Source organism: Heteronotia binoei, chromosome 7, assembly GCF_032191835.1.
Source record: "Heteronotia binoei isolate CCM8104 ecotype False Entrance Well chromosome 7, APGP_CSIRO_Hbin_v1, whole genome shotgun sequence".
Classification (NCBI taxonomy): domain Eukaryota; kingdom Metazoa; phylum Chordata; class Lepidosauria; order Squamata; family Gekkonidae; genus Heteronotia; species Heteronotia binoei.
The window spans coordinates 38,200,745-38,225,386 of NC_083229.1; the positions used below are offsets into that span (position 1 = coordinate 38,200,745).

General features: G+C 41.3%; 1 protein-coding gene across 2 annotated transcripts in view; it reads right to left on the bottom strand.

Moving 5' to 3' along the window:
- VPS13B (vacuolar protein sorting 13 homolog B) overlaps window positions 1–24,642 on the bottom strand; it is a 572,358-nt gene that overhangs the window by 28,003 nt on the left and 519,713 nt on the right. For both annotated transcript variants that reach the window (XM_060243442.1, XM_060243444.1), the window contains exons 44-54: window positions 18,044–18,199; window positions 16,261–16,524; window positions 13,643–13,726; window positions 13,298–13,473; window positions 12,910–13,080; window positions 11,530–11,731; window positions 9,596–9,784; window positions 6,980–7,126; window positions 5,437–5,717; window positions 747–874; window positions 40–239 (exon numbers count right to left, since the gene is read on the bottom strand). In XM_060243442.1, the coding sequence (XP_060099425.1) occupies window positions 40–239; window positions 747–874; window positions 5,437–5,717; window positions 6,980–7,126; window positions 9,596–9,784; window positions 11,530–11,731; window positions 12,910–13,080; window positions 13,298–13,473; window positions 13,643–13,726; window positions 16,261–16,524; window positions 18,044–18,199 (1,998 nt within the window). The remainder of the gene's footprint in view (window positions 1–39; window positions 240–746; window positions 875–5,436; window positions 5,718–6,979; window positions 7,127–9,595; window positions 9,785–11,529; window positions 11,732–12,909; window positions 13,081–13,297; window positions 13,474–13,642; window positions 13,727–16,260; window positions 16,525–18,043; window positions 18,200–24,642) is intronic.

Consider the following 24,642-nt stretch of genomic DNA (forward strand, 5'->3'; position numbering starts at 1 on the left):
TTTACACTGTAAAATTAGAAGTTAAAAAAAATCACCAACCTGTGTGCCTTGATTATTAACATCCACAAAATCACTCCATTCATTTGTTAATTCTTCTGTTGAGATCACTTTCAAAATGATGCTGGGAAGCATGTCTCTGGTTTTGCAGTCTGGATAGCTGATAACTTGATGATAAAGTTCATGGTGCACTGAACTGTCTGCTGGGATATGTTTGCAGTAAACATCAAACCTTGGTGTATCTGAAATGCAATAAAACATCCAGCAGCCTCTTTAAAAGAAGGGAGGGACTGTGGCTCAGTGGTAAAGCATCTGCTTGGGAAGCAGAAGGTCCCAGGTTCAATCCCTGGCATCTCCAAAGAAAGGGTCCAGGCAAATAGGTATGAAAAACCTCAGCTTGAGACCCTGGAGAGCCTCTGCCAGTCTGAGAAGACAATACTGACTTTGATGGACCAAGGGTCTGATTCAGTATAAGGCAGCTTCAAATGTTCATATGCTTGCACTTACAGCACAGTTCCATGTTATATCGAAGGAGAATACACAAGCCAGCTTCTAAGGAACTTTGTCCAGTATACTATGAGCCCATATAATTATTACTTTTCATTTTACAGATTCCCTTTCACCATCTGCATGCAACAATGTGCTACCTGGCTTACTATATGTTAGTTTCTAATAAGTTTACTGAAATGAACATTTTAGATGCTCTACTTTGATATACAAGCTTAAAAGTTAAAGCAGAAGTTAAATACCTTTGATGTTTTCTTTTAAAAGCAAAGAGACAGGACACCTGTTGTGGATAATTATGCGAGGACTCGGATCTTCTGATAGAGTTAAATACGTCACCCCAAGATGCTCCTGATAAGTTAGCACTATAGCTCTGAAGTGAACAACAAAGTAACATTAAGCACAAGTTAAGTTAACTTCATTTACTGTAACAAGCATCCATCTACATTTAAACCAATATAGTAAGAATAGCCACACAATTTTTTTTTTAAAAAGAAATCAACTGTGGCCGATAATGGAAAGCTTAAAATATGAAAAAGAATGCTAGAAAAGGAAGCAACTAAGTTCAGACTTTGTAAGAGATTGCACAGTGGATGTCTTGGTTTTCATAGACACTGTTTTCCAATAAACAGTTTGAGAATACTTCTGTTAAATAGCTTTCTTGAAGCATACCTAAGAATTAAGGTACATGCTTTTAAAAGTACACAACTCCTAACAGACAGCTGGCACAAAAGAAATACTAGGAAATATGGTAATCAAACAAACTAGAAAGTCAGCATCTAGGGCTAGAGCCTATGCAGTGCAAGTAAAAACCATTCCCTCACATCTTCCTTCCTCCAGCAGTTGTCTGTGTGCCTTGAAAAGGCTGTACTGAGGACAGGGGAATTACACAGATGAAAAGTCATGCAACACAGGAATCTGCACTAAGAAACTGACCTCCTGTTTGTTCTGCCTGTGGCACTTCTGAGACAGAGAAAAGCAATTTCACTCGTCTTTCTCTCCTTTAGAATGTTGTGTGGATTTTCATCCTTGTGAGTCCCCCAAGCTTCAGCATTGCCTTCCTGAGGCTCACAGGCAGCAGTTGACAAATGGGGAGATGGGGAAATCTACCCTCACCACTACCTTCTTGCACAGAATCCATCCCAGAGACATGGTTGAGGCAGCGAGTGTCCTATTCCAGTATCTATTCCATCAGTTGACCTCCCTTGTTGTGACATCATGCTTTACAACTTTGTGGTGCTGTATCTTACTTATTATCACCATTTTCTTGGGCCGAAAACTGCTGTATTCTGTGAAATGTGCCCTTCCTGCCTGTGATGCCCTTTATTTCATCCTATTGTTCTATTGTCTTTGGTTTCTAATTTTATTATATTGTTTTTAAATTTAAATTGTAGGTTTTTATTGTTGTTCAGTTCATGTTGTGATCCACCCTGAGCCCTTTATGGGAAAGGGCAGAATAAAAGCCTACTAAACAAACTTACAAGCACACCCATGATGGCGAGTGACAGCAAAACTGGGCTTGATCATTTAAGGCAACATCTGAATGCTTAAAAAGAAAAAAAGAAAAACCCTTAATGTATGCTCTAGTACAGTGTTTCCCATTTGCAGGGTTGTGACCCAGTACCGGGCCACGGAAGCCTCACTACCGGGTCACAAGAAAAGCCAAAGCTAGCCCCGCCCCCAGCAAAGCATGACCTCTGCTCTGCTTCCTTCCTTCCTCCATCTCTCTGTTGTGCAGAGAAAAGCCAGTCTTGAAGCTGGACGCAGGCTGCAAAGCCTGCGCTCCATTTAGCTTCCTTCCTTCCCCATCTCTCTGTTGTGCAGAGAAAAGCTAGCCTTGAAGACTGACACAGGCTGCAAAGCCTGTGCTCCGTTTGGCTTCCTTCCTTCCCCTGTCTCTGTGTTGTGCAGAGAGGAGCTGGGCTGCCTCTCCTTCCTTCTCCCCCCCTCCCAGTGTTTGAGAGAAAAGCTGGAATCCACTGGAATTTTAGACCCATGAAGTGTTCTTCAAGGTATGAGCTTTCCTGTGCCTTGCAGTATGTTCTTTTGAGGAGATTTCCCCCGGAGGCCTGGGCTGCAAAGAAGGGTGTGTATGTTTTTTTCAGCCGGGAGAGGCGGGGAATGGGCATGCCAGTAGCTATTTTTTTTTTTTTACCAAACAACCCCTGAGCAGAATTGTTGCTGGTTGAGGTCATCTGATGGTGAGGAAGGCTTTTTTTCCCTTGCCCCCCCTCTTTCTTTCCCTGCAAGTGATGCTCTGTCTGTATTCTTGGTGGTGGGAGGGGGGGAAGCAACAGGGGAAGGGCTTCTAGTGTCCTGGCCCCACTGGTGGACATTCTGGAAGCGACATCACAGGAAAAGGTGGAGTTTTGGTTCAGTGTGCCTCAGAAGTGACATCACTTGGCCCTTGACACCACAGGAAATGACATAATTTCTGTCTCCCAACTCCAGCCCCAAAGTCTCCTGGCTCCACCCCCAAATTTTAGTGGGTCACAAAGGAGAAGTGTAAAAATAACAGGGCCATGGGAAAGAAAAGTTTGGGAAACCCTGCTCTAGTATATGGTTTCCCTACTTGTTCATGCAAACATCTGAGCACCTATTCTGAGCTGACATTTTTTAAAGCTGCCTTTTCACATATATTCAATTCAAACAGTTTCCATAAAAACCATGTCAGTTTGGAAGATGAAATCTTTTACCTCTTTTTCTCGAAACACCTGAGGATAATCTGCTATGTCTCCTGTTCTCTCTTAGCTTTTAGGATCCCTGTATTTTGACAGCATCCTTTCTTCTAAGGCCAAAACTGGAACCTCTTTGAGCCCAGCCACACCATTCATCAGTCATCCAGAAGAGTTACTGATGAACGACTGAAGTAATATAAGGTATTCCTCCCCTCAATGCTCAAGGATTGAAACACTTCTCAAAGCATCTACTAACAGGCTCGCTACAAGGGCAACTCCACATTGCTGAATTTGAGCTCACTGAGGTTGCAATTGCTCCTTATTTATATCTAAGAACAAAATCAGTTGGAACCAGGTAATGGAAATAATACCTATTATGACACAATGTATGTTTCATTTTACAGGGCTATGTATTTTCAGAGGAGAACACACCACTGGATACAGCCAGCCTTTTTAGACTTGGTAAGTTTGTCCCTTCTATATTCTCAACATCACTGCTTCTTGGACTGTGTTCTCCCCTGTTCTTTCCATTTGATCTTATTTTCAAACACATTATGCAATTCTGAATAGTTCACATTCTTCCTAAAATGCTGTATTGGACAGAGTCACCAAACTGAATTATTAAAATGAAATTGTTCACAAAATCTCTGTGAGCAATGGGTGTCTCAAGTTAGCTAAATATTACTGAAACATCTGGATGGAGAACAAAAACATTTACTACGTCAATAATTAATGAATCAATATATCAAATTCTCAACATGGCCCCATGTATAGATACTTAAATCTGTATATTGGAGCTATGGACAAACATAACAGATCTTTCTACAAACCATAGAAAAGACCCAGTTTGCAGAAAACCCAGAAATCTAAAACAAATAAACAAGTAAACAAAAACAATCATTGGGGGAGTTAACCCCACAAATAATAGGAGCAGTACCACTGGCTTTAAGGAAAATGGGGCTGCACTTACCTGTAACTATTGTTCATCTGGCGGCCTTCTGTTCAAACACATATAGGACTGTGCTTTCACAGACCTGCCATGAAGAGGAGCTATCAAGCTTTAAAAAGAAATTAATAGAGCCCAAGAGTGCTCCCCCTCCCTTCAATCCTCCTCATAGAGTTTCCTGTCCAAAGGGTCACATGATACAGGAGGGAGAGCACTCTTCATTCAGTTCTCCCTTCGCTCTCTGTGGCAGGCATGTGAAAGTTCAGTGCCATGTGTACCTGCCCAGAAGCAACAATGATGAACCAATGTTCTCAGTGGCTGTTGCTAGACCACAACGGTATTGTCAAGCCTTCCAGCCTTGGCTTTTGTAAGCAAAAGGAAGGAGGAGGGGCAAGGCCCTTTTCAGGGCTGTTTCGGCCTTTGAGGGAGGACTCATTGGGTCAGGACTGATAGCAACTACTGGGCAGCTTGCTATTGCCATGACTTTCATGACTTATCCAGGCCATGGCTGCTTGCTACTGTTTAACAGCAGCCACACCATGAAAGCCAGTTTTGGGCTAGAATCTGTAAGGCTCAGATTCAAATACCCATTCTACCATGGATGCTCACTGGATGACCTTGAGCCAGTTACACATTCTCAACTTAATCCATCTCACAGGACTCTTCTGAGGAAAACATGGACAAGAGGAGAATGCTGTAAACAGCTTTGAGACTCCACTGGGGAGAAAGATGGAGTATAAATTAATTAAGCAAATAATAAAAATAGCTGAAGATGGAGGTACAGATAAAAGGTTGGATGGTGTATGGAAAGGAAATATGAAACATGCAGAAGTGAAGATACGGAGGTTGCCAAGAGGAGGGAAATAAGAAATAGTGTGGGGAAGGGTATATAGTGGAAAATGAAGTGCCCTAAGCAAGTGCTTGCGTATTCTCCACTGTGCATATGGACCTGGCCTGGCAGCCAGCACTGTGCAACTGGGGTGGCAGCCAGCACCGCACAGCAACTGGAACCTAGTAGAGTTTTCCCAGGGAGTGGCAGCTAGGATGAGGGAAAACTAAATGCAGGGGGCAGATGAAAGTAGGTTGATTGGTGGGTGGGAATCAGGAAAAGAGAAAGGCTATGGGGATTTTCAGAGAAGAGAAAGAAGAAATCGGGGGGTGGGGGGCAGAATGAAATGCCCCTCCTCTGTAAGTCTTGGTGGGCCCTCTGCTTGTGCTAATATAATTCCAGCCAACCTGTCCCATTTATTTTGATCTGAGCTTTATATTGGCAGTCAGCATGTAGTACTTTTTCACACACATTCCACATACCTGGTGCAGAAGTCATTTCCATTTTTATCTCCAACAGGAATGGCTATACTCTGCCTTGGAAATTCCTGCCTGATGATGGCCGGTGGACTCCAGCATAAAGTATTGGGACCATTTATGCCAGGTTTGAAGCTTAGCAACATATACTTTTGAAGAGGCAGCACATCAGAGCTTGATGGGCTAATGTCAGGCATCAGGTCCCAGAAAAGAATGGAGCTTGTTTTGGCAGTGTCTGACTCCGTTGCAGAGCATATACTAAATATACTACCTGGAATAGGCAGATACTGGAAAGCAAAAAAAGAAAAGCACACAATTATTGTCTTAAATTGTTTAATGTATGCTAGTTGCAGGTTCTGAGTTTCTACAGGATCAGTAAGATGCAGAAGATTATTAATCATGGTGAAGTAACATTAGATTTAACACCACCCCCCTCCAGAGAACTTGCTTGAGGCTTCTACCCACTATCATGTAAAAATATGATATTAGTGACATTTTCCAGTAATAGTTCTCTGACAGTTGTAAACAGACTCCATTACTGCACTCAGTAGAAATGCCTCCTAGGCCTGTCATGAAGAACACATATCCTAAGCAATGATTCATGACTTTCATAGAAGCTCACATAACTCTTTGAGATGAAACTTGTATTGAGCTATGGTGGGACAAGATCGTCTGCTAGGGTGTTACGAGAGAGGTAACATGTTGGGGCCAATGGAATACATGCAGATGTCTCTGCTTTAATATAAAATAAGTGCAGCTGATATACAGCGTTAAAATTTTACCCTAAGGCATTTTATCCTATGACATTTTGCTGGTAACAGGAAGCAATGATTGTTGAATTGCTTTAAGGCCTCTGAAGCAACAATGAGCTTGGGAGTGCTGATAAAACTTGGGCCGAATCCAAAGGTACTTACTTTTCTGCCAGTGGAAGGGGAGTGGGTTTTCACTGATTCTCCCTTCCACTGCAGTCCGTCACTTTGCTCCCACACTGTTCTTGAGGAGCTCCCGTCTCTCCCGGAGCAGCATTCTGGGAAGCTCAACAGCCAAAACAAGGAGAGGAAGCAGGAAAATCCTATTCTAAAATAAGTGCTTACTGTTGGTGGAAAACAACCTTTGGATCCAACCCTTTTTGCTCTAAGTTTAGGTGTGGTAACACGATTTTGGCCTTCCAGGAGGATGATGCACATCTTCTACACAAGAACTTTGTACAAATTCTCAGAACTGTTTCGACAGCTATTACAGATTATGTTGCCTCCGTTACGGCAGCAGCAGTCTCCAGCTTCTGAACAGATGGGGACCAGGCAGAACTAATTCTACAGAGTATCTGGATCTGCCACTTTGCAGAGATCACAGTTAATTACTATGATTGACTATATTGTGGCATCCATGTTTTTAATTAAAACAAGCTAAAATAAGTGACTTGTTTTAACTCTTGACTAGTTTTTTTCCTTTCAATTAGAAGTTTAAACTCACAAGCAGTTTCAACTTTGTACACATTACAGAAGTTATATAAAACCCCCCCCAAAACACTCCACAGTTAATATTTTACCTCCTCTTTCAACTGGGGCTTCATGACAGAGAGCTGGGGCTTATAATATATTTGGTATGGAGTGTTATTGACAATGATGCTCTTATCTTCAATTTGCAGGATTTGAATACCACGTTGAACAATGGAAGAAATGCAGAACTGACACAACTGCAGGACAAAGTAGGGGGGAAGTTAGCAGGAAAAGAGCATTCCTTCACAAACACATCAAAAATGAATAAATTGTGTACATCATCCAAAACAACTTGATTTCTACCACCTCCCTATCCTAACATAGTATGTTTATATATGACAGTTACAGCCCTCTAATCTCCAAAACATCTCAGAGCTTTGATGGCCAGGGTAGTGTAGTGGTTAAGAGTGTCAGGCTAGTATCTGGAACATCCAGGTTCAAATCCCAACTCATGTCAAGGAAGCACACAAGGTGACCTTGGGCCAATCACTGTCTCTCAGCCTAATCTACCCCAAAGGGTTGTTGTGAGGATAAAATGGGGGAGAGGAAAATGACTTTTGACTCCCAACCCTGGATGATACATCTCTTGTGTTGGCTCAGAAGGTAAAGAGTCTGGGAGTGATACTGGATGCCTCACTTGCCATGAAGGCCCAGGTCACAGCAGTTGCTCGAAACACCTTTTACTATCCTTGGCAGGGCAGACAGCTGGCGCCCTATCTATCCCCCCAGGACTTAGCTACAGTGATCCATGCTACAGTCACTTCCAGGTTGGATTACTGTAATTTGCTCTACACAGGCTTGTCCTTGGGGCTGATCTGGAAACTCCAGTTGGTGCAAAATGCAGCAGCATGGCTGTTAAATGTATTGCCTTTCCAGGCAAGCATTTGGCTGATGCTGCACCAACTGCACTGGCTACCAACTGAGTACCGGATCCGCTTCAAGGTTTTGGTACTGACATTTAAAGCCTTACACGGCCTGGGACCGACATACCTGTGGGACTGACTTTCCCCATATATGCCCCAGAGGTCATTGTTATTTGCTACACAACACCTTCTGACCACCCCTGGCCCGAAGGATGTCTGACTTGTCTTAACCAGGGCCAGGGCTTTCTAGGTCCTGGCCCCAGCCAGGTGGAATCAGCTCCCTATGGTGATCTGGGCCCTGCCTGAGCTATTACCATTCTGTAGGGCTTGCAAGATGCAGCTATTCTACTGGCCTTTGGCTGAGGCAGCGGGCATCCCATTCCAGCTACTATTCCATCAGTTGGCCTCCTCTGTTGTGACATCATGCTGTACTATTGTGCTATCTTATTTATAATTATCATCATTTTATTCTTGGACCAATAGTTGTTTATTCTGTAAAATGTGCCCTTCCTGGCTGTGATACACTAATTATTGTTTCTGGTTTTGTTAATTTTATTGCATTGTTTTTAGTCTTGATTTGTGGATTTTTATTGTTACTTAAATTATGTTGTGATCTGCTCTGAGCCCACTTACAGGAAAGGGTGGGATATAAGCCTACAATAAATAAATGAATAAAATAAAAAATAATGTAAGCAGCTTTGGGCCCCTATGTGAAAGCAACAAAATTCACTGTTGAAGTCTGAAATTGACTTCTGACATACACTCCAAATTGGAAGTGGTGATTTCTTTGGATATCAGGTATGTAGAGCAGAAATCCATGAGCTGATGGACAAACGGCAACAGTAGGGCACATCCCTCCAGACTGAAGAGAGTTTCGTTAATACTCTTTTCCAATTTTCTCCCATAGATGGGTTTGAATTCACAAAATACTTCCTCAGAACCCAATGTGAATGGACGCAATTTTAACAATTTAGACTCAGCTTGCAGTCAGCTCTCAACATGCTTCTCACAAAGGCTGTCCACCAGCATTGCTTGAGCTGGTTACTTTGTATGAAACTATTTTGCCTATAATATAAACTGGAACCAAATATGCTGTTCTGAATATTTCTATGCAGTCATTTGATTTTGTTAAGAAATTAACAAAATAAACCATGTTTAATGGTTCATTATTTCAGTGTGCAGTTTATTTCCTTACCATTGCTTTATTACACTAAAATGCCCTTTATTTTGTTGACTTACCGTCATGAGCACTAGCATAGCAGAATCAATACAGGGGCTGTGTGTACTCTGTAGTGTCATAGTGCTTAGCATTAAGAGTGCACTTTCAATATTGTGCATTTCATACATATTATCACATTAATCCATACAACACCTGTGTAAAATAGGCCATAATTATTATCCCTCCACATGGCTTATTCTTCTAGTTGCTATGCTACACCGGCTCCTATCCAACATTTTATATATTTAGCAGACCATTCCAAGTGATTATTTTCTTTTGAATAGCTTAAATTTTAAACAAACTCAGGTGGGAGGTATTGGTCTGAAGCAGCAGAAGTTTGAGTCCAGTGGCACCTTTAAGACCAACAAAGTTTTATTCAAAGGATAAACTTTCATATGAATGCACACTTCTTCAGATAAAATGAAATGGAAATTACCAGTCCACACATATAGATAGAGGATGAGTAGTAAGTTAAAGGTAGGATATAAATAAATAATGTTGCAAATATTTTTGAGTTTGATGGCAGATGTGTGTGATTTAATGATTGCCTTGTAAACATTAAGAAATAATAAGCAACTTCTAACCTTCTGATGCCCTGGGAAGGCTCCAAGTCTTATCTCAGCTTCCACAAACCCTTCTTCATCCAGTGTTACCACCTCCTCATTGTCTCCATCTTTCCATTTGGGTGATGTCACATTGTGGACGAGTTTAATTGCTACTGACTTGTGCACAGTGTTTGTGTTTGCCCAATATATTCCAATTTGGAAGGCTTCCTAAAACAAAGCAAAAAACATGCTCAGTGGTTGCTAGTTTTATTTACATGCCCTATTCAGATGAGAGAAGCATGCAAGTTTAAATCTGCTCACAATAGCTACATGGCTGGTCCCCTCACCGATCATGAATGCCTGCAGAAAATACAGGCTGCTCACAGTCAAGGTAAAGGTTCCCATACAGTTGGGCAGCTTTCCAGATATGCAGAAAATATATATTTTCAAATTTAATTTGTTAATTAATGAAAAAGATCTCCCTTCCAAAATGACCTGATGAAGAATGATTACACACCAAGAGAAGGATGGTAAGAACAGCTGCAGGTCAGTTAAAGTAGAAGAATGGCTCAGCCTGGTCACCTTATAACAGTCTGAAGAATCCCAATATGGGAGATTTGGGAGGTGTGGTGGGGTAAAGTTTCAAATAGGCCCCAACCATGTTCATCCTGTGATTCTTTACAAGTCCCCAGATTCTCTAAATTGTATAACTGCTGTTTAAGTAACTTTTTTGTGGTTTAGACTTTGTTATCTATCATAGCAATTTTGCCGGCTGTGCATGCCAAACATCATTTCACCATAAGATTTTATAGTCCTGTTAAGGTATGAACCCCTGGCCATTCATTCAGTATGAGCAGGGCCACGAGAACATTATGGAGGTACAGTGAAAGCCCCTTCTTTCCACATGCAGATATTCTCCAGTGTAGTCCTGGCCCTCTACAAGAACACTTGATCATGTAGACAGCTGGCTTCTATTATCCCCTCCCCCCCATAAGAAAAAGTGGGGAAAGATCATGGACTGGGCCTCCATGTGACTGTCCTGAGACTGGAAACAATCTGAGCAGGCAGAGGAGAGAGGCTCCCACCACTCATTGCCACATTATTACTATGCTGCCCAAGCGAAGGGTTTAGATTATTCTTGCATTTCCAATATAACACAACCTAAAAATGCCTCCTGCAAGCCAACAAACCAATAATAAACATACTTATCTTCAATACTTGGCTATATCAGTTGCTGCATACTTACAGATGGAGCAATTCTACCAAAGAATCTTAGTACCCACATATTTAAAACTTCCCCAACATTGTCTGTAATTTTAAAATTCTCCACAGCTCAGAACACGATGGGGGCTCACATATTACATAGGGGGAAAAAGTTAGACTGCTTCTAGAAGGAATTTAGAACATTTATTTATTTACAAAGCTTATACCCAATTACCTATCCTATACTCAGATTTTAGGTAGAGTAGGTGGGAAGAAGTCAGCCTGTGTGTGTGTGTGTGAGATGGAGAGATACAGAGAGAGAGACCGATTGGCTTATCCAGCTTACCCCGCAGTCATGTTCCTCTTCTCTGCACAGCGTCCGTCGGATTTTCCACTATCTGCGCTGGAGTTACAGGAAGCATTGCAGCTTTTGTGCAGCAAATGGAAACTGCTAAAAACCAGTTTCCATTTGCTGTGCGAAAGCCGTGACACTTCCTGCAACTCTGGTGCAGATAGTGGGAAATCCAACAGATGCTGCGCAGAGAAGAGGAACGTGACCATGGGGTAAGCTGAGTGCGAAATCGGTCATAGAGAGAGAGCGCATACATGTTTGCAACTAACAAAAAAGAAAAGACATGCAATCATGGTTCAGCCACTGTACTCGTTGACTTAGTCCCACCTGCCCACACCTATATATGGACTACACACACAGAATGGAAAAATAATGCTTAAAAGAAAACAGTGCTTGTTGATCTGAATAATATGCCTACCTGAAAGTTTGGAGGTATCATTGTTTTCCCAGCAGGTATCTGCAGAACAATCTTCTCACCTTCAAAGAGCCAAAGATCCCATTTGGAGTGATTGATCAGCAGAGCCCATGGCAGGAGTTCTATCAGCAGAGTTTTCACACATGGCTTCCACACTGACAGCTTCACCCGCATGGGGCTATCCCACTGAGTGAGCTGTTCGCTGCTGTTCCAAGTAACGTATCAAAGGAGAGATAAAAGAAAATTGTTAATTCATTGTTAAGATTTGCAGTTTATCATCCTAGTCATTCATAAAGCTTTTGTTACATCTCAGTGCCTCTCGATAACAGATTCAATTCTGAAATACAAAGAGATTCTGCCATGGCCAATCTGTCCCTGATTTTGGATGGTTTTCTTCTTTTATAGAAATAGGCATTCACTAAAGGATCAAACAGCCAGTCACATTTTTAAATAATTGAAATAAAAGCACACCACCTGGAAGGAGAATCTTTGCCAGTTTTATGTCATTGCAAATTTAATACTGTGCACCTATTTTTTTTAAATGAATTTCCATGTTACCATATTAAAAAAACCCACAGCACTTGCATTGGAATTAATGTAAGATATAAAAGAAAGATGAGGGTGTTCTGTCCAAGGAGGCAGAATGGACCTGATCTACTTGGAGAAGCTTTCCAGTAAAGTATCAGGGCACATCTACAATTTAGCAATAGGAATAATCTCAGAACTGGGAGAGTTTGGAAAGACTTCCATTAGGAGTTGGGCTACTACTTTAAAATGTATTGTGTTTCCTACTAACGATGGTGTAAGATGAAAAGATTGTAGAGTCTTGTTGGATCTTTATCTCCTACTGGAGAAACTGCTGTCCATAATAGTGAAAAATGCTTTTTTCTGGTTACCTCTAGTTAGCAAGCTGACTCCCTATTTGTAAATGCCTGATCTGGCGATGCTAATCCATGCTTCACAAGTGGCAGTTCAAGTGTCATAGAAGGGTCCTGAGTGAAGGGGAAAGCACCAAAAAATTCATTCTGTGAATCAGCAACCCTACATTCTCCTACAAATGGACCTTGAGCTTGTTTGGAGGTTCTAGCAGAGATCACAGCTATTTTATACCCTTTGACTGAAGAACAGTACACTCTTTTGAACTGAGATGGTCATCCTCTTCCACTGCACGTGCAGTCTCAGGAGGGATGCACTTGAAATGGTGAGGGAGGTAGGAGACACCTGCCTAGCCAGCCAGATCAGCCAATCAATCCTGTTGATCAGTGGGATAACAGTTGTCACAGCCAGATCGTCCTCACATCCAAATTTGCAAACTCATTCTTTCAGGATCACAGATCCTTTGCAAACATACTTCTTTCACTGCATTTTAATAAGACACAGTACCTGACACAATCCTTTTTTGAATAAGGCCATGCCGACTGAGGGGAACTACAACACCCATAGAAGTCAGAAAGTATTTCATTTGCAGTGCCTCCAGTGTTTGATTTTGTAGCTATCTGCTTAATAAGTGCTGTGGAGATGGGGACAGCACATTCAGATGGATCATCTTCTTCCCTGTCATCAGAAATCAACATATACCAGACATGACATTCAATGCATGCATTTTAGAACAAGCTACATACATATGGCTCTATGGAATGGAATTCTGAACTATCATTTCAACACAGAGATGACTCTGTGAAATTTCATAGTCACACTTCAATCACGCTGCATTTCAACATGCATAGAAATTCTTTAAGGCGTGTGTGGCCGGGGTGAGGGGGAGTTATACCTAGCTTGGAAGGTCAGATGATGGGTTAGATCAGGTTCTATGTTTTGCAGTGATTTCTCTTGCCCTCCTCCTGGAATCACTTGTATTTCATTTAGTCCCAGACTCCTTTTCTCTAAATGTATGATGATGGGATCTGGAAGATGGCTTCTCATGATAAAAAGAGGGCTGAAAACAATCTATAAAATCAAAAGAACAGAACAGCTTCAGTTTTAGTTTTGGATACAGCATTCCAGCTGCAGCAACAAACTGTCGATAAATCTACTCAGGGTCAATCTGACCTTAATTTATTTTATAACATGAGAGGTCATATCCATTAGCAACTTGGATAATGGTGAATGTACTCACAATTCGTTGCTGTACTTGCGAGTTGGGCTCCAATGTCAAAACCATGCACCATACAAAAATAATAGAACTCTTTGAAGATGGCACCTGCAGACAAGAAGACAGATAGCTATTACTGAAGTTACTGTATGCTCATAAAGCTGAGTGTTTTTAGGTCAACAAGTGTACCAAGACATTGCAAGTCTCAAAGAAAATCAACTTTCAGAAAACACTGTGTGTGTGAATTCAAGACAATGAACTGTTAGCCACTGGATTTTGAGGCTTGCAATTTATTGTATGTGGTGCTTCCTTTGAAAACTCTTCAGAAACATCAAGTAGGTTCACCGATAGGAATATGATGACCCAATTATATTTCTTTGAGCAGAACTGATATTCAAGGATTTCTAGTAAGTTTCTGTGCCCACTTAAAAGTACTGGTCATTGAAGTCCTAAACAGCTAGGACTCCAGTTATCTGAAGGAAAGCCTCCTCCCATATTGACTTGCTTGAGTCGCTGAGATCTGTCAGGTACACTAGAGATGTGAACTGGGCAAAAATTCATTATAACTTCGGCTCTGGGCTTTACGGGAGAAATTTTTTACCATGATTGTTTATATTTGAAGTAGGGCATCCTTATTCTAGGATTTGAATCAATGTTATTTCAGAGGTAAAAAGGTAAAGGTAGTCCCCTGTGCAAGCACCAGTCGTTTTCGACTCTGGGGTGATGTTGATTTCACAACATTTTCATGGCAGACTTTTTACAGGGTTGTTTGCCATTGCCTTCCCCAGCCATCTACACTTTCCCCCCAGCAAGCTGGGTACTCATTTTACTGACCTTGGAAAGATGGAAGGCTGAGTCAACCTGGAGCCGGCTACCTGAACCAGCTTCTGCTGGGATCGAACTAAGGTCATGAGCAGAGGGCTCCAACTGCAGTACTGCAGTTTTACCATGCTGCACCACGGGGCTCTCTATTTCAGAGGTGGTATAGCAGAAACTGCTGTCAAGTCACAGCTGACATGGCAATGCTGAAGGGTTTTGAAGGCAAGAGATGTTCAGAGATGGTTTGCCATTACCTGCCTCTGTATCACAACCCTGATATTCCTTGGAGGTCTGCCATCCAAATACTGGCTAGGGATGACCCTGTTTAGCTTCCAAGGTCTGATTAAACTGAGCTAGCCTGGACTATCCAGGTTTCAGAGTTAGGGGCCACTGTTTTCAATGGGAAATGTATATGATATCTGGGGCAAGTGTTTATAAAGATAATGGCATCAAATTTACACAGAACATATTCCGCCTTGTAATCTAAAGACCTCCCCCCCCTTCCCCCCCGCCATTACAAGTGAACTGGACCAAGAGGCTCAGCTTTATAGATCCTCAGAGTAGATGCCTCTTGGCACAGACCTCTCCATTGATTCCTAAATTGGTGACTAAGCATAAGAACATAAGAGAAGCCATGTTGGATCAGACCAATGGCCCATCCAGTCCAACACGCTGTGTCACATAGTGGCCAAAAACATGGGAACCATCAGATCATCATCAGTGGGCCAGGAAACTAGAAGCCCTCCCACTGTTGCCCCTCCCCCAAGCACCATGAATACAGAGCATCACTGCCCCAGACAAAGAGTTCCATCAATATGCTGTGGCTAATAGCCACTGATGGACCTCTGCTCCATATATTTGTCCAATCACCTCTTAAAGCTGTCTATACTGGCAACTGTCACCACCTCCTGTGGCAGTGAATTCCATGTGTTAATCACCCTTTGGGTGAAGAATTACTTCCTTTTATCTATTCTAACCTCACTGCTCAGCAATTCCATTGAATATCCACAAGTTCTTGTAGCTTATCGTTGGAACTCTCTGTCTGGGGCAGTGATGCTCTGTAGTCTTGGTGCTTGGGGGCGGCACAGTGGGTGGACCTCCTGAAGGCACTTGGCTTTCTTTTTGGCCACTGTGTGACACAGAGTGTTGGAGTGGATGGGCCATTGGCCTGATCCAGCATGGCTTCTCTTATGTTCTTATGTTTCACTTAGAATACTGGATTCCTAATACTATTCTGGAACATCATGGTAATGACCAGAAATAGAAATTTCCATATATCTCTTTGGCTCACGTATTTTGTTATAAACACCCCTAGTTTGCTCCATGAGACGTTAGATAAGCAGTGATAAGAATGGGAGCCTTTATGGTGGTAGCACTTTCTCTATGGAATATCCTTCCTGAATAGATACATGAGATTTCTAATTCCGCCCCCCCCCCCCCCCGGATGTCCAATTAGGACATTTTTGTTCTACAGAGTTTTTTGGATGGATGCTTCTGTATGTCCCCCCCCCCCTCCAATTTTGATTCCATGTCGAATTTATTGTCTTTCCCCCTCAATTGTTTTGAATTGTTTAAATATTTGTTTGAATTTGATTTGGAGAATAACAATACAAAAGAGGCCGTAGCTGTTTTAAATAAATAAACTGTAAATCAGCTGACAGGATAATTGTAATATGATGTTTCCAAGCAATTGGTTTTTTTAGAGTGTTTAGTGACTCAGCATTGGTCACTGGTAATCTACACATTTAGAAGGCCTTTGACTTGGAAATGCTTTCTTATTTAATTAAAATATTTCTAAACCTTGGTTTTTTAAACTTACATACCTGAATGACTGTGCTGTATTCACTGTGCTTGGGCTCAAGAGTGACATCTCTTGACCAGTCTTCATCTCCTTTAGCTTTCACACTCAGTTCTGTTAACTCATTGTTTTCTAGGACATATGAAGGTAGCTTCTGTTTTGGTGCAAGGCAGTCAAAATGTTCCTTCACAACTGCCTGTCCATCCTGCCCAATATAATGCTGAATGACTTTCAATTCAATGCTTTCAGAGAGATAGCTGCACACAGTCTGTCTCCCACAAATAATGATCTAAGTTAAAAACACACAGAGGGGAATATTCCATATTAGTCACTTCCTATAAACATCTATATTTTTGTCTAAGTTAAGGAACCATTCCTGAAATGCATTAATTCACAAATGTACCCATTCACAGAATAACCATTATGGATAGGGTTGCCAACTTCAGGTTAGGGGTGTGGCCTGGAGAGGGTGAGGTTTGAGAAGGGATAGGACCTCAGACAGGTACAATGCCATTTCCTTCTGGGGAGGCAGGTCACTGAAAAAGTGTCCAAGGCTTTACTGAAAAAGTTCAATTTGGACAAAATACCAATAATTCCATATTTAAACAAAATTCCAAGATCAGTGTTCTGAATGTTAAACCTAAATGTATTATGCCAGTTTTTGTAGTATAATGAATAATTCATTAACAAAAGTCAAATCTTGTATAATAATATTGGTCCTGAGGATCAGAATGTAACTTAGCAGAACAAGTTTCTCAGCTGTACCTCATCAAGCCCAGTGTGGGGCTTCTGTTTACCACTCCTTCTTAATGGTGTCATCATCACAGATTTCTTCTTGCCATGATCCCCCTTCACTTAAAGAACTCAGGGGGGGGGGCATTTGATTTTTTGCTGATTCATCCTTCCTCAGTCCCCCCCTAACCCTAACCCTCATGTTGTTCTACTGGGTCCCCTGTCCCCAAAGAAAAACATTTCAAGGAGCATTCTGGGCTACAGGAAATTGGGGAAGGTGAGAAAGTCCCATTTTATTGACAGAAATACTCTCAACTTCTCGAAATTTCTTTATCTGCACAATAATGTTAATATTGTGGAGTAAAACTGTCAAAAGGAAAAAAAACCTGACTTGGGTTGTAACATTCTGGCTTTTAAATATAAACACAAAAAAGTCAAGGTTATGGCTGGAGTGCAACCTTAGCTCTTCTACTCTCTAGAGGAATTTCCCTACTATCCTCCATCTTCAGAGTTAACCTTAACTCAGAGTTATCTTTGCAATGATGCTGACAAGAGCTAACACAACCCATGGTTCCTATACAAAGTGAACTTGAATTGACTCAGCGAAGCTCATATAAGGGATTCCTGGTTTGCTTTAACGATGGGTTTACATTCCTGCATGCAATACTAAACTATGGTAAACAATGAGATAGGAAAGGAAAAGAGGAACAAACTCTGAAGACGGGAGGATGAAGCATGCATTCAAAGGCTGAGTTGACAATAGTTTTACTAGAAATCAGCATTATGTCTCCACTGGGACAAATGTTTTAAATGGTGCTAAAATATGTTAAATTAACCTACCATCAAACTGCAGACTAGATTCTAACTATAGGTATAGCTTTCAGAGTAATTTTGTTAGGCTCTCTGTATGCATATGTGAGAGAAAAAATTCTTCCATGTCCCAATCTGATCCTAAGGTATCAATATCTCTTAGGCAATATATGGTATTAATGGTGCCCTTAGTCAACGTAATGTTTCACAAAGAATCAATCTCTGTATAAAAAATCCCCACGGACTGCCCATGTAAGGACACTTACTTGTTTTTGCACCCCATTTAGCTGCTGGACCTTGATGATAAGAGATGCTGTCCTTCCCTTGTACTGAATGGTTCTGATAAATGTTCCCGGGTTATCTACACTGAATGGCTCAGACCACCGCCAGTTTCCCCAACCTTCAATACAGATATGCAGCAGCTGGAAAGGATAAAAAAAAATTCAGAGCAATAAGCACAGTAGTGATGACCTGTAAGAACAGCAAAATCCAGGTTCTATTCAGGTTGAAAAATTTCTCATTAAAGCAGTCTAATGTGGTTTTTTTGGGAAAAGAAACATCTGATCCAGTGAACAAATTTACTACAGAACTTGATAACAAATGTATCATACTTAATCAAAGGCTTGAAAGGTAAATTCCTGAGCATACTTCTCTGTTTTACTATAGGCCAACACAAATGAAGTAGATCTACTGTATTTGCTAACCAAAACCAAAACATATAAATATTATGCCCTTCAAATACTGGGGAAAAAAATAGATCAAGGTCCAGAGGAATGAGATATAGCAACCTCAACACATGAAGGACAAGAAACCAAGGCTATTGGATTTAATACCTTTAAATTATGTTTTCCCCACTGAAGTCTGACTTTGACCCAAGAATAAACTATGATAAAAAACTGCTAAGATGTCACAACTCAGTAGCCTCCTGGCAATTTTTGTCCCTTCAGCACATGTAAAGCAAACATGTTCCGGACTGTGGGTGGCTTTTGAGTCAAGCCTTAACTACCAGCACAAATATACAAGATGATGTTTTCCCTTGAGGGAAAATGTACTCCATGACTTAAAACCTTCTAATGGCTTTGATATTTAAATCTAAGTTACAGAACAAAGGAAAACAATACCTGGCAGAAACCAAGTTGCTTAAAAGTGCAATGGAGGGAAAACACCACACCAAAAGAGAAAACTGCCAATCTGCAGAGAGAAGCGTAGCTCAAAACACACACAAACTGAAAATAATCCATGATGTTATACCAAAATCAATCCCATTTAAAAACATATTTAAAAAAAAACTTTGCCCCCCCAAACACAAAATGCTATGTGTTGACTTGCCCCTGATAATAATTAGTCTGATAACAGAAACTCTGTCCTGCCAAGTTCTTCCACCTTGTATAAACTGCTAGACTAAAAAGCATTAAGGACTATATTGCCAGTTTTCACTGAGCAGCCATTAGCTATAAAAAATGTTAACGTAATAATTTATAACTCTGCACTAAAAAAAAAAATCTGACATTAAGACTTACCAACAAAAATCATGAAAGAATCATGTTGGGGTAAATATCTCTCCACAGTTATATGAAACTATTGAAATTATATTCAACTAGCAGTAAAGCCCATTGTAAGAAGAAATACAATGGGCCCTAGAAAAAAATATTTGGGAGGGGGTGATGAAAGTGTAGGTGGCAGGAAGGAAAGAAGATAAAGAGAATGAAAGAAAGAGAGAGAGAGAGAGAGAGAGAGAATGGTAGGGAAAAGATGGGGAGAAAAGAGTGGAAGGAAGGTAGACAGAGGTTGCAATCACACACGTTAAATAATGCCGTTTCAATCCAGTTTCAAAGCACTTTCTATCTGGATTTTGCCAATTCACACAGCAAAATCCAGTTGGAAAGTGCATTGGAAGTGGATTGAAAGTAGGGTTGCCAATTCTGAGGTGGGGACAGGGGATCCCCCAGTTTGGAGGCCCTACCCTCGTTTCAGGGCCATCAGAAAGCGGGGCGGGGGGATGTCTGCTGGGTACTCCATTATTTCCTATGGAGACCAATTCCCGTAGAGTATAATGGATAATTGATCTATGGGTATCTGGGGCTCTAGGGGAGTTGTTTTTTGAGTTAGTGGCACCAAATTTGCATCATAGCATCTGATGCCTCTCCTCAAAAAACTGTCCAAGTTTCAAAAAGATTCAACCAGAACGTCCAATTGTCTGAGCCCCCCCCCCAAAGGTGCCCCTTTCATTATTTCCAATGAAGGGAAGGCATTTAAAAGGTGTATGGTCCCTTTAAATGTGATGGCCTGAACTCCCTTTACAGTTCAATTTTACAGTGTCACATCATTGCTCATGGCTCCACCCCAATGCCTCCTGGCTCATCCTCCAAAGTCTCCTAGCTCCACACCTCAAGTCCCCAGATATTTCTCAAATTGGACCTGGCAACCCTAATTGAAAGTGCATTATTTAGTGTGTGTGATTGCAGCCAGAATGAAATAAGACACACAGAAAGACAGATACAGAGAAAGAATGAGAGAAAGAACAGAAGGGAGGTAGAAAAATGAGGGAGGAGGGGAAAGGAGTGAGAGCAGGGGTCATTTTGTAGGAGAAGAGATGCCAGAGCTCATTAGCACAACTCATTTGCATAACTCTTTCCATATACCACATCTCCCTGAGATCTCCTGAAGGTGTCCTTAATTATATGAGCTCAGCATCTCCTTTAACATGTTTCTTGAATTATAATTGTCACCTTACTCACCATCATACTTTTAACATTACTTTCTCCTATGTGGCTACAGTGTCATGATGAAGATTTCCATCTGTCTGCTTTATATGTTTTGGTTATTTCCCCATTTTTTGTGGGGGAAAATATTAGGAAGTTTGTCAAATCTTAAGAGTTCCACAAAATTCTCATAGGGGGTTTGAGCAATGGAGCCCAGAAACAAGATTTTTTTTTGGGGGGGGGGTGTTAAGAAATTTAGAGGTTCTGGAACTCCACTCCTGTGAGCTCTGGCTCAAAATGAAAGAAATAAAAAGGAGAAGGAAGATAGACAGAATGAAAGAAAAAAGACAAAGACAGAGAAAGAACGAGAGGAATGAAGGAAGCGAGAGTTATGTTAAAGTTGGGGAGAAAGGAATAAAATAAAGGAAAAGGAAGGATGGAAGACAGGGAGACAGATAAATGACAGGAAGACAGGCAAGCAGGCAGGAAGGTAGGCAGCCATTAGAAGTCTGCCTTTCACCCCCTCCCACTTGCAGGTGGGGGGAGGAACAAAAGGGAACCTTCAAATGGCTTCCTGCCTTTTAAAGCAAGCAGTCCACTGTAGCCTAATTTGAATAGAAAGAGTGAAGACTATTTGCAGGTGGAAAGGGGGCTTGAGTATAGAGACTATAGAATATAGAGAGTTTATTTCTCTGGTACTGAACTTCCACCTCCCCCCATTGTGATGGAACATTCCTTTTCTGTCCGTTGACGATATTTAACTGTTTTCTGTCAGAGTTTCCTTCAGTGTATATAGTTATTAAATGATGTTCAATGTTACTTAAGCAAGTATGTCTGCCACATGATATTAGTTCACACTGGATTCAAGCACATACTGTGCTGTAAATGAAGAGGTGGAATATTGCCCCATAAGGAGGAGTTTCTGGCATATTTATAAATAGAATATACATACCTCACCTCCTGAACAGTAGGGGTGGGAGGTGCACTTGGCAAGTGCAACTTTGGCAGGAAGTGTTAGTTGGAGGTGGCAAAATGGTAGCAGTGTTGTTGGGGGGGGGGGAGAGATGGACTGAGGAGGGGCAGTAGTAATCAGTAAGACTCCAGGAGAATCTCTCAGCAGAGAATTGTCTCGTTCAAAGGTCAGTGGCCTTCTGATGAGGTTCTGGCCTGACAGGGTTGGCAGTAGGGGGGTCACAGAGAGACTACCCAATGACAGGGGGGAGTGGTGACAGACAGAGTGTCAGCCAATACTTGGTGCAGTACAGTCCCAGTGACTGCAACGAATCAGGATGCCAGAAATTGCCACCATGGCTTTGGTTTATGACTAAAGGATTCTCTTGTAAAACTTTTATAACTTAGAGATTATATACAAAGGAAAGCAGTTAAGTTGCTTTTGAGGGGGGACTCCACAATTGAGGGGAGGATTTATATTTGGCTTTCCAGTTTATGAGGAGCTCACTTCCACCATACTGTTCTCTCACTGTTGCCTCATCCCCACCCACCCCTGTCCAGTGATGCTTGCTACTCCTCCACTTGCCCGCCTGGCCTGAAGCCACTTGCTTTACATTGTTGCTAGGGTTGCCAACTTCCAGGTAGAATGTATTAAAAACTCACCAATGTTCTACAGTTCCAGAAATACAATGCCACCAATCCAATATGGACAGCACTCAAGACTTAATTAAGCTTTTTGGTGGGGAAAAGTGATTACATGCATCCCCAGTATGTTCAATCCAAACCTTCTTCCTGGCCACAGAAATATACACTTTAACTGGAACCAGTGATCAGAAATGCAATTTACATGAGGAGTAGCTGGCATCAACTTCCATAGGCAAAGAGGTTCTCATCTTTGAACACACTGGACTTTGAAGAACTGGACTGATTGAGATATTGTAATAACTTTGGAAGTACTCAATGACGTTTGTGTTGTATACTAAGGATACTGTTGTATGTATGCAATAATAACACATTAGTAGTTGTTGTACTGCAGTGTTGGCTTCTGTTTTGGTTCATACTATATACTGTGGTTCACCCAGTTTTGTTGCTGAACTTCCAGGTGGGCCCTGGAATTACAACTGATTTCCAGGTTACAGAGATCAGTTTCCCTGAAGAAAATGGTAATGTTGTAAGGTAGACTCTATGGGTCTGTTTCTTTCCCAAATGTTGTCCTCCCCAGGCTCCATACACAAATTTCCAGGTATTTCCCAACCTGGACTTTGCAACCCTAATTGCTGCTAGGGACTATCTCCATCCTACCATTTTAAAAATATGAACATTCATTCACGTTATGTTTAAAACAGCCTCTGTAGAAATCAAACCTGGTAACACTCTTTTAACACCAGAATCAGGAATTTTAACAAGCACAAATAGGTAACATACTCAGTCAATAAAGTTTAAAATTTCTTTTAACGGATTTCCCCCTGGCTTTGAAGTTTTCTTTCCAAAGTTAAAGGAAATAGCCCCCTCCCCATTTGTACAGCTATAACTTCCAATGCATTCCTTCACTAAGATCTAGATTTACAGTTATTTTCTGGTATCTTTATCCATTCTATCAGAATTCTATTATTTACTCAATTAATATTGATATTGCTTTATTCAGTATGGACAAGAGTGGTAACACATTCCTGGCCAGAGGACAGAACAATTTATTAATAAAAGAGGAATGGGTTTGTGTCACAAATAGTGGGGCTGTGGGAACTGTCAAGTAATACTGAAGAAATGGCTAGAGTGAGGCTAGAATGATTCAGGAAAACTTTATTAGTAAAATATCACTGGGAAATGTATTCTCCAGTGGAACGGGTAGAGGAGGCAGCATGTCATAAGACACAAACACAAGAATAAGAGGAGGAAATAGAAGATTAGGTTGTGGATCAACAAACTATATCAAGGGGGAGATAAAAACTGATGGCATGGTGCGGAAGAATGGCTTTGTATGCTACAGAGAAACAGAGAAAAGGATATGTGAGGGCTTTGCTATGCCTCCAAAGTAATGTCTGAAGGGGAAAATGAACACCAGAAGCCAGTACGACGCATGCATCTCTGCAGGAAAAATTTGCAAGCTTCCCTTTGGTGTATTACACCAGTAATATGCAAAACAGATGTGTATGTCACGCCTCTAACATCTGAAACTGTCCTCAGGCTGACATTCACCCTGACTGGAAATAAATGAGATAGGATTACTAACTACTGTACTGGTACACCATCAAGAATCTGGTATTATCCTGGATCTGCAGGCAAACACTCTGGAACAAATGTTTCACCATAGATTGCCAGAGTGGAAAACATGATGAACAGTTCTTTTGGTCTTGAATGTAAGATCCATAGAATCTCTTACAGATTGTTCTCGCAGTTCCTATTTAATTGTAATCTGCTGTGTATGTTCTATTCTAAACTACAAAATTTAGATTTAAACTAATGATTGTCTAGTCTGCTTACAGATCATTTTGCCCCAGTTACTGTAATGGATGCCGATGTGATTCTGGAATCTGTAAAAATGGCCATTTAAACTTTGGATGCTGGTTCATCCTGGTTGCCAAAATCATGTAAGGACCACATGGATGTCTGTCAGAAATCAGTCACTCACTCAGGACACCTTCTTCAGCCACCCAAAGTGGTAGTAACCTGTCCTCTACTTAAAAACCAGCCCTTCACAAAAGTGATGAGGCCAATAATCTCTCTTTCTCTAATTTATCCTTTCTGGGCAAGGTAGTTGAGACAGCAGTAAATGACCAGACCTTCCTAGATAAATTATATTCTCTAGACTCTTTTCAGTCTAGCTGCAGGACAAGCTATGGGATAGAGAAACCACTGGTGGCTATACACCATGAGTCTCAGTAAGATAGTAAACAAATTAACATAAATAATGACATGGTATCTGGCATTTGTGCCAATAGTGCAAAATGAGAAGCTGTGATTGCAGAGAAATGGAACAAATAATAGAAAGAAAAGGACTCCACCTCGGATCAGCGGAATGGACATGGCTGGCCTGCCCACTAGGCAAATTAGGCATTTGCCTAGGGCGCCGGACCGGGGGGGGGTGCTAAATCAGGCATCCCCCAAGTGAATTTACTTTTTAAAAATCTTTGTTTCCCCCCAATTCTCCCATCACTGGCCAGCGCCATATTGAGAAGGGCTGATTGTGCTGGCACCATCTTTAGGAGGGCTTG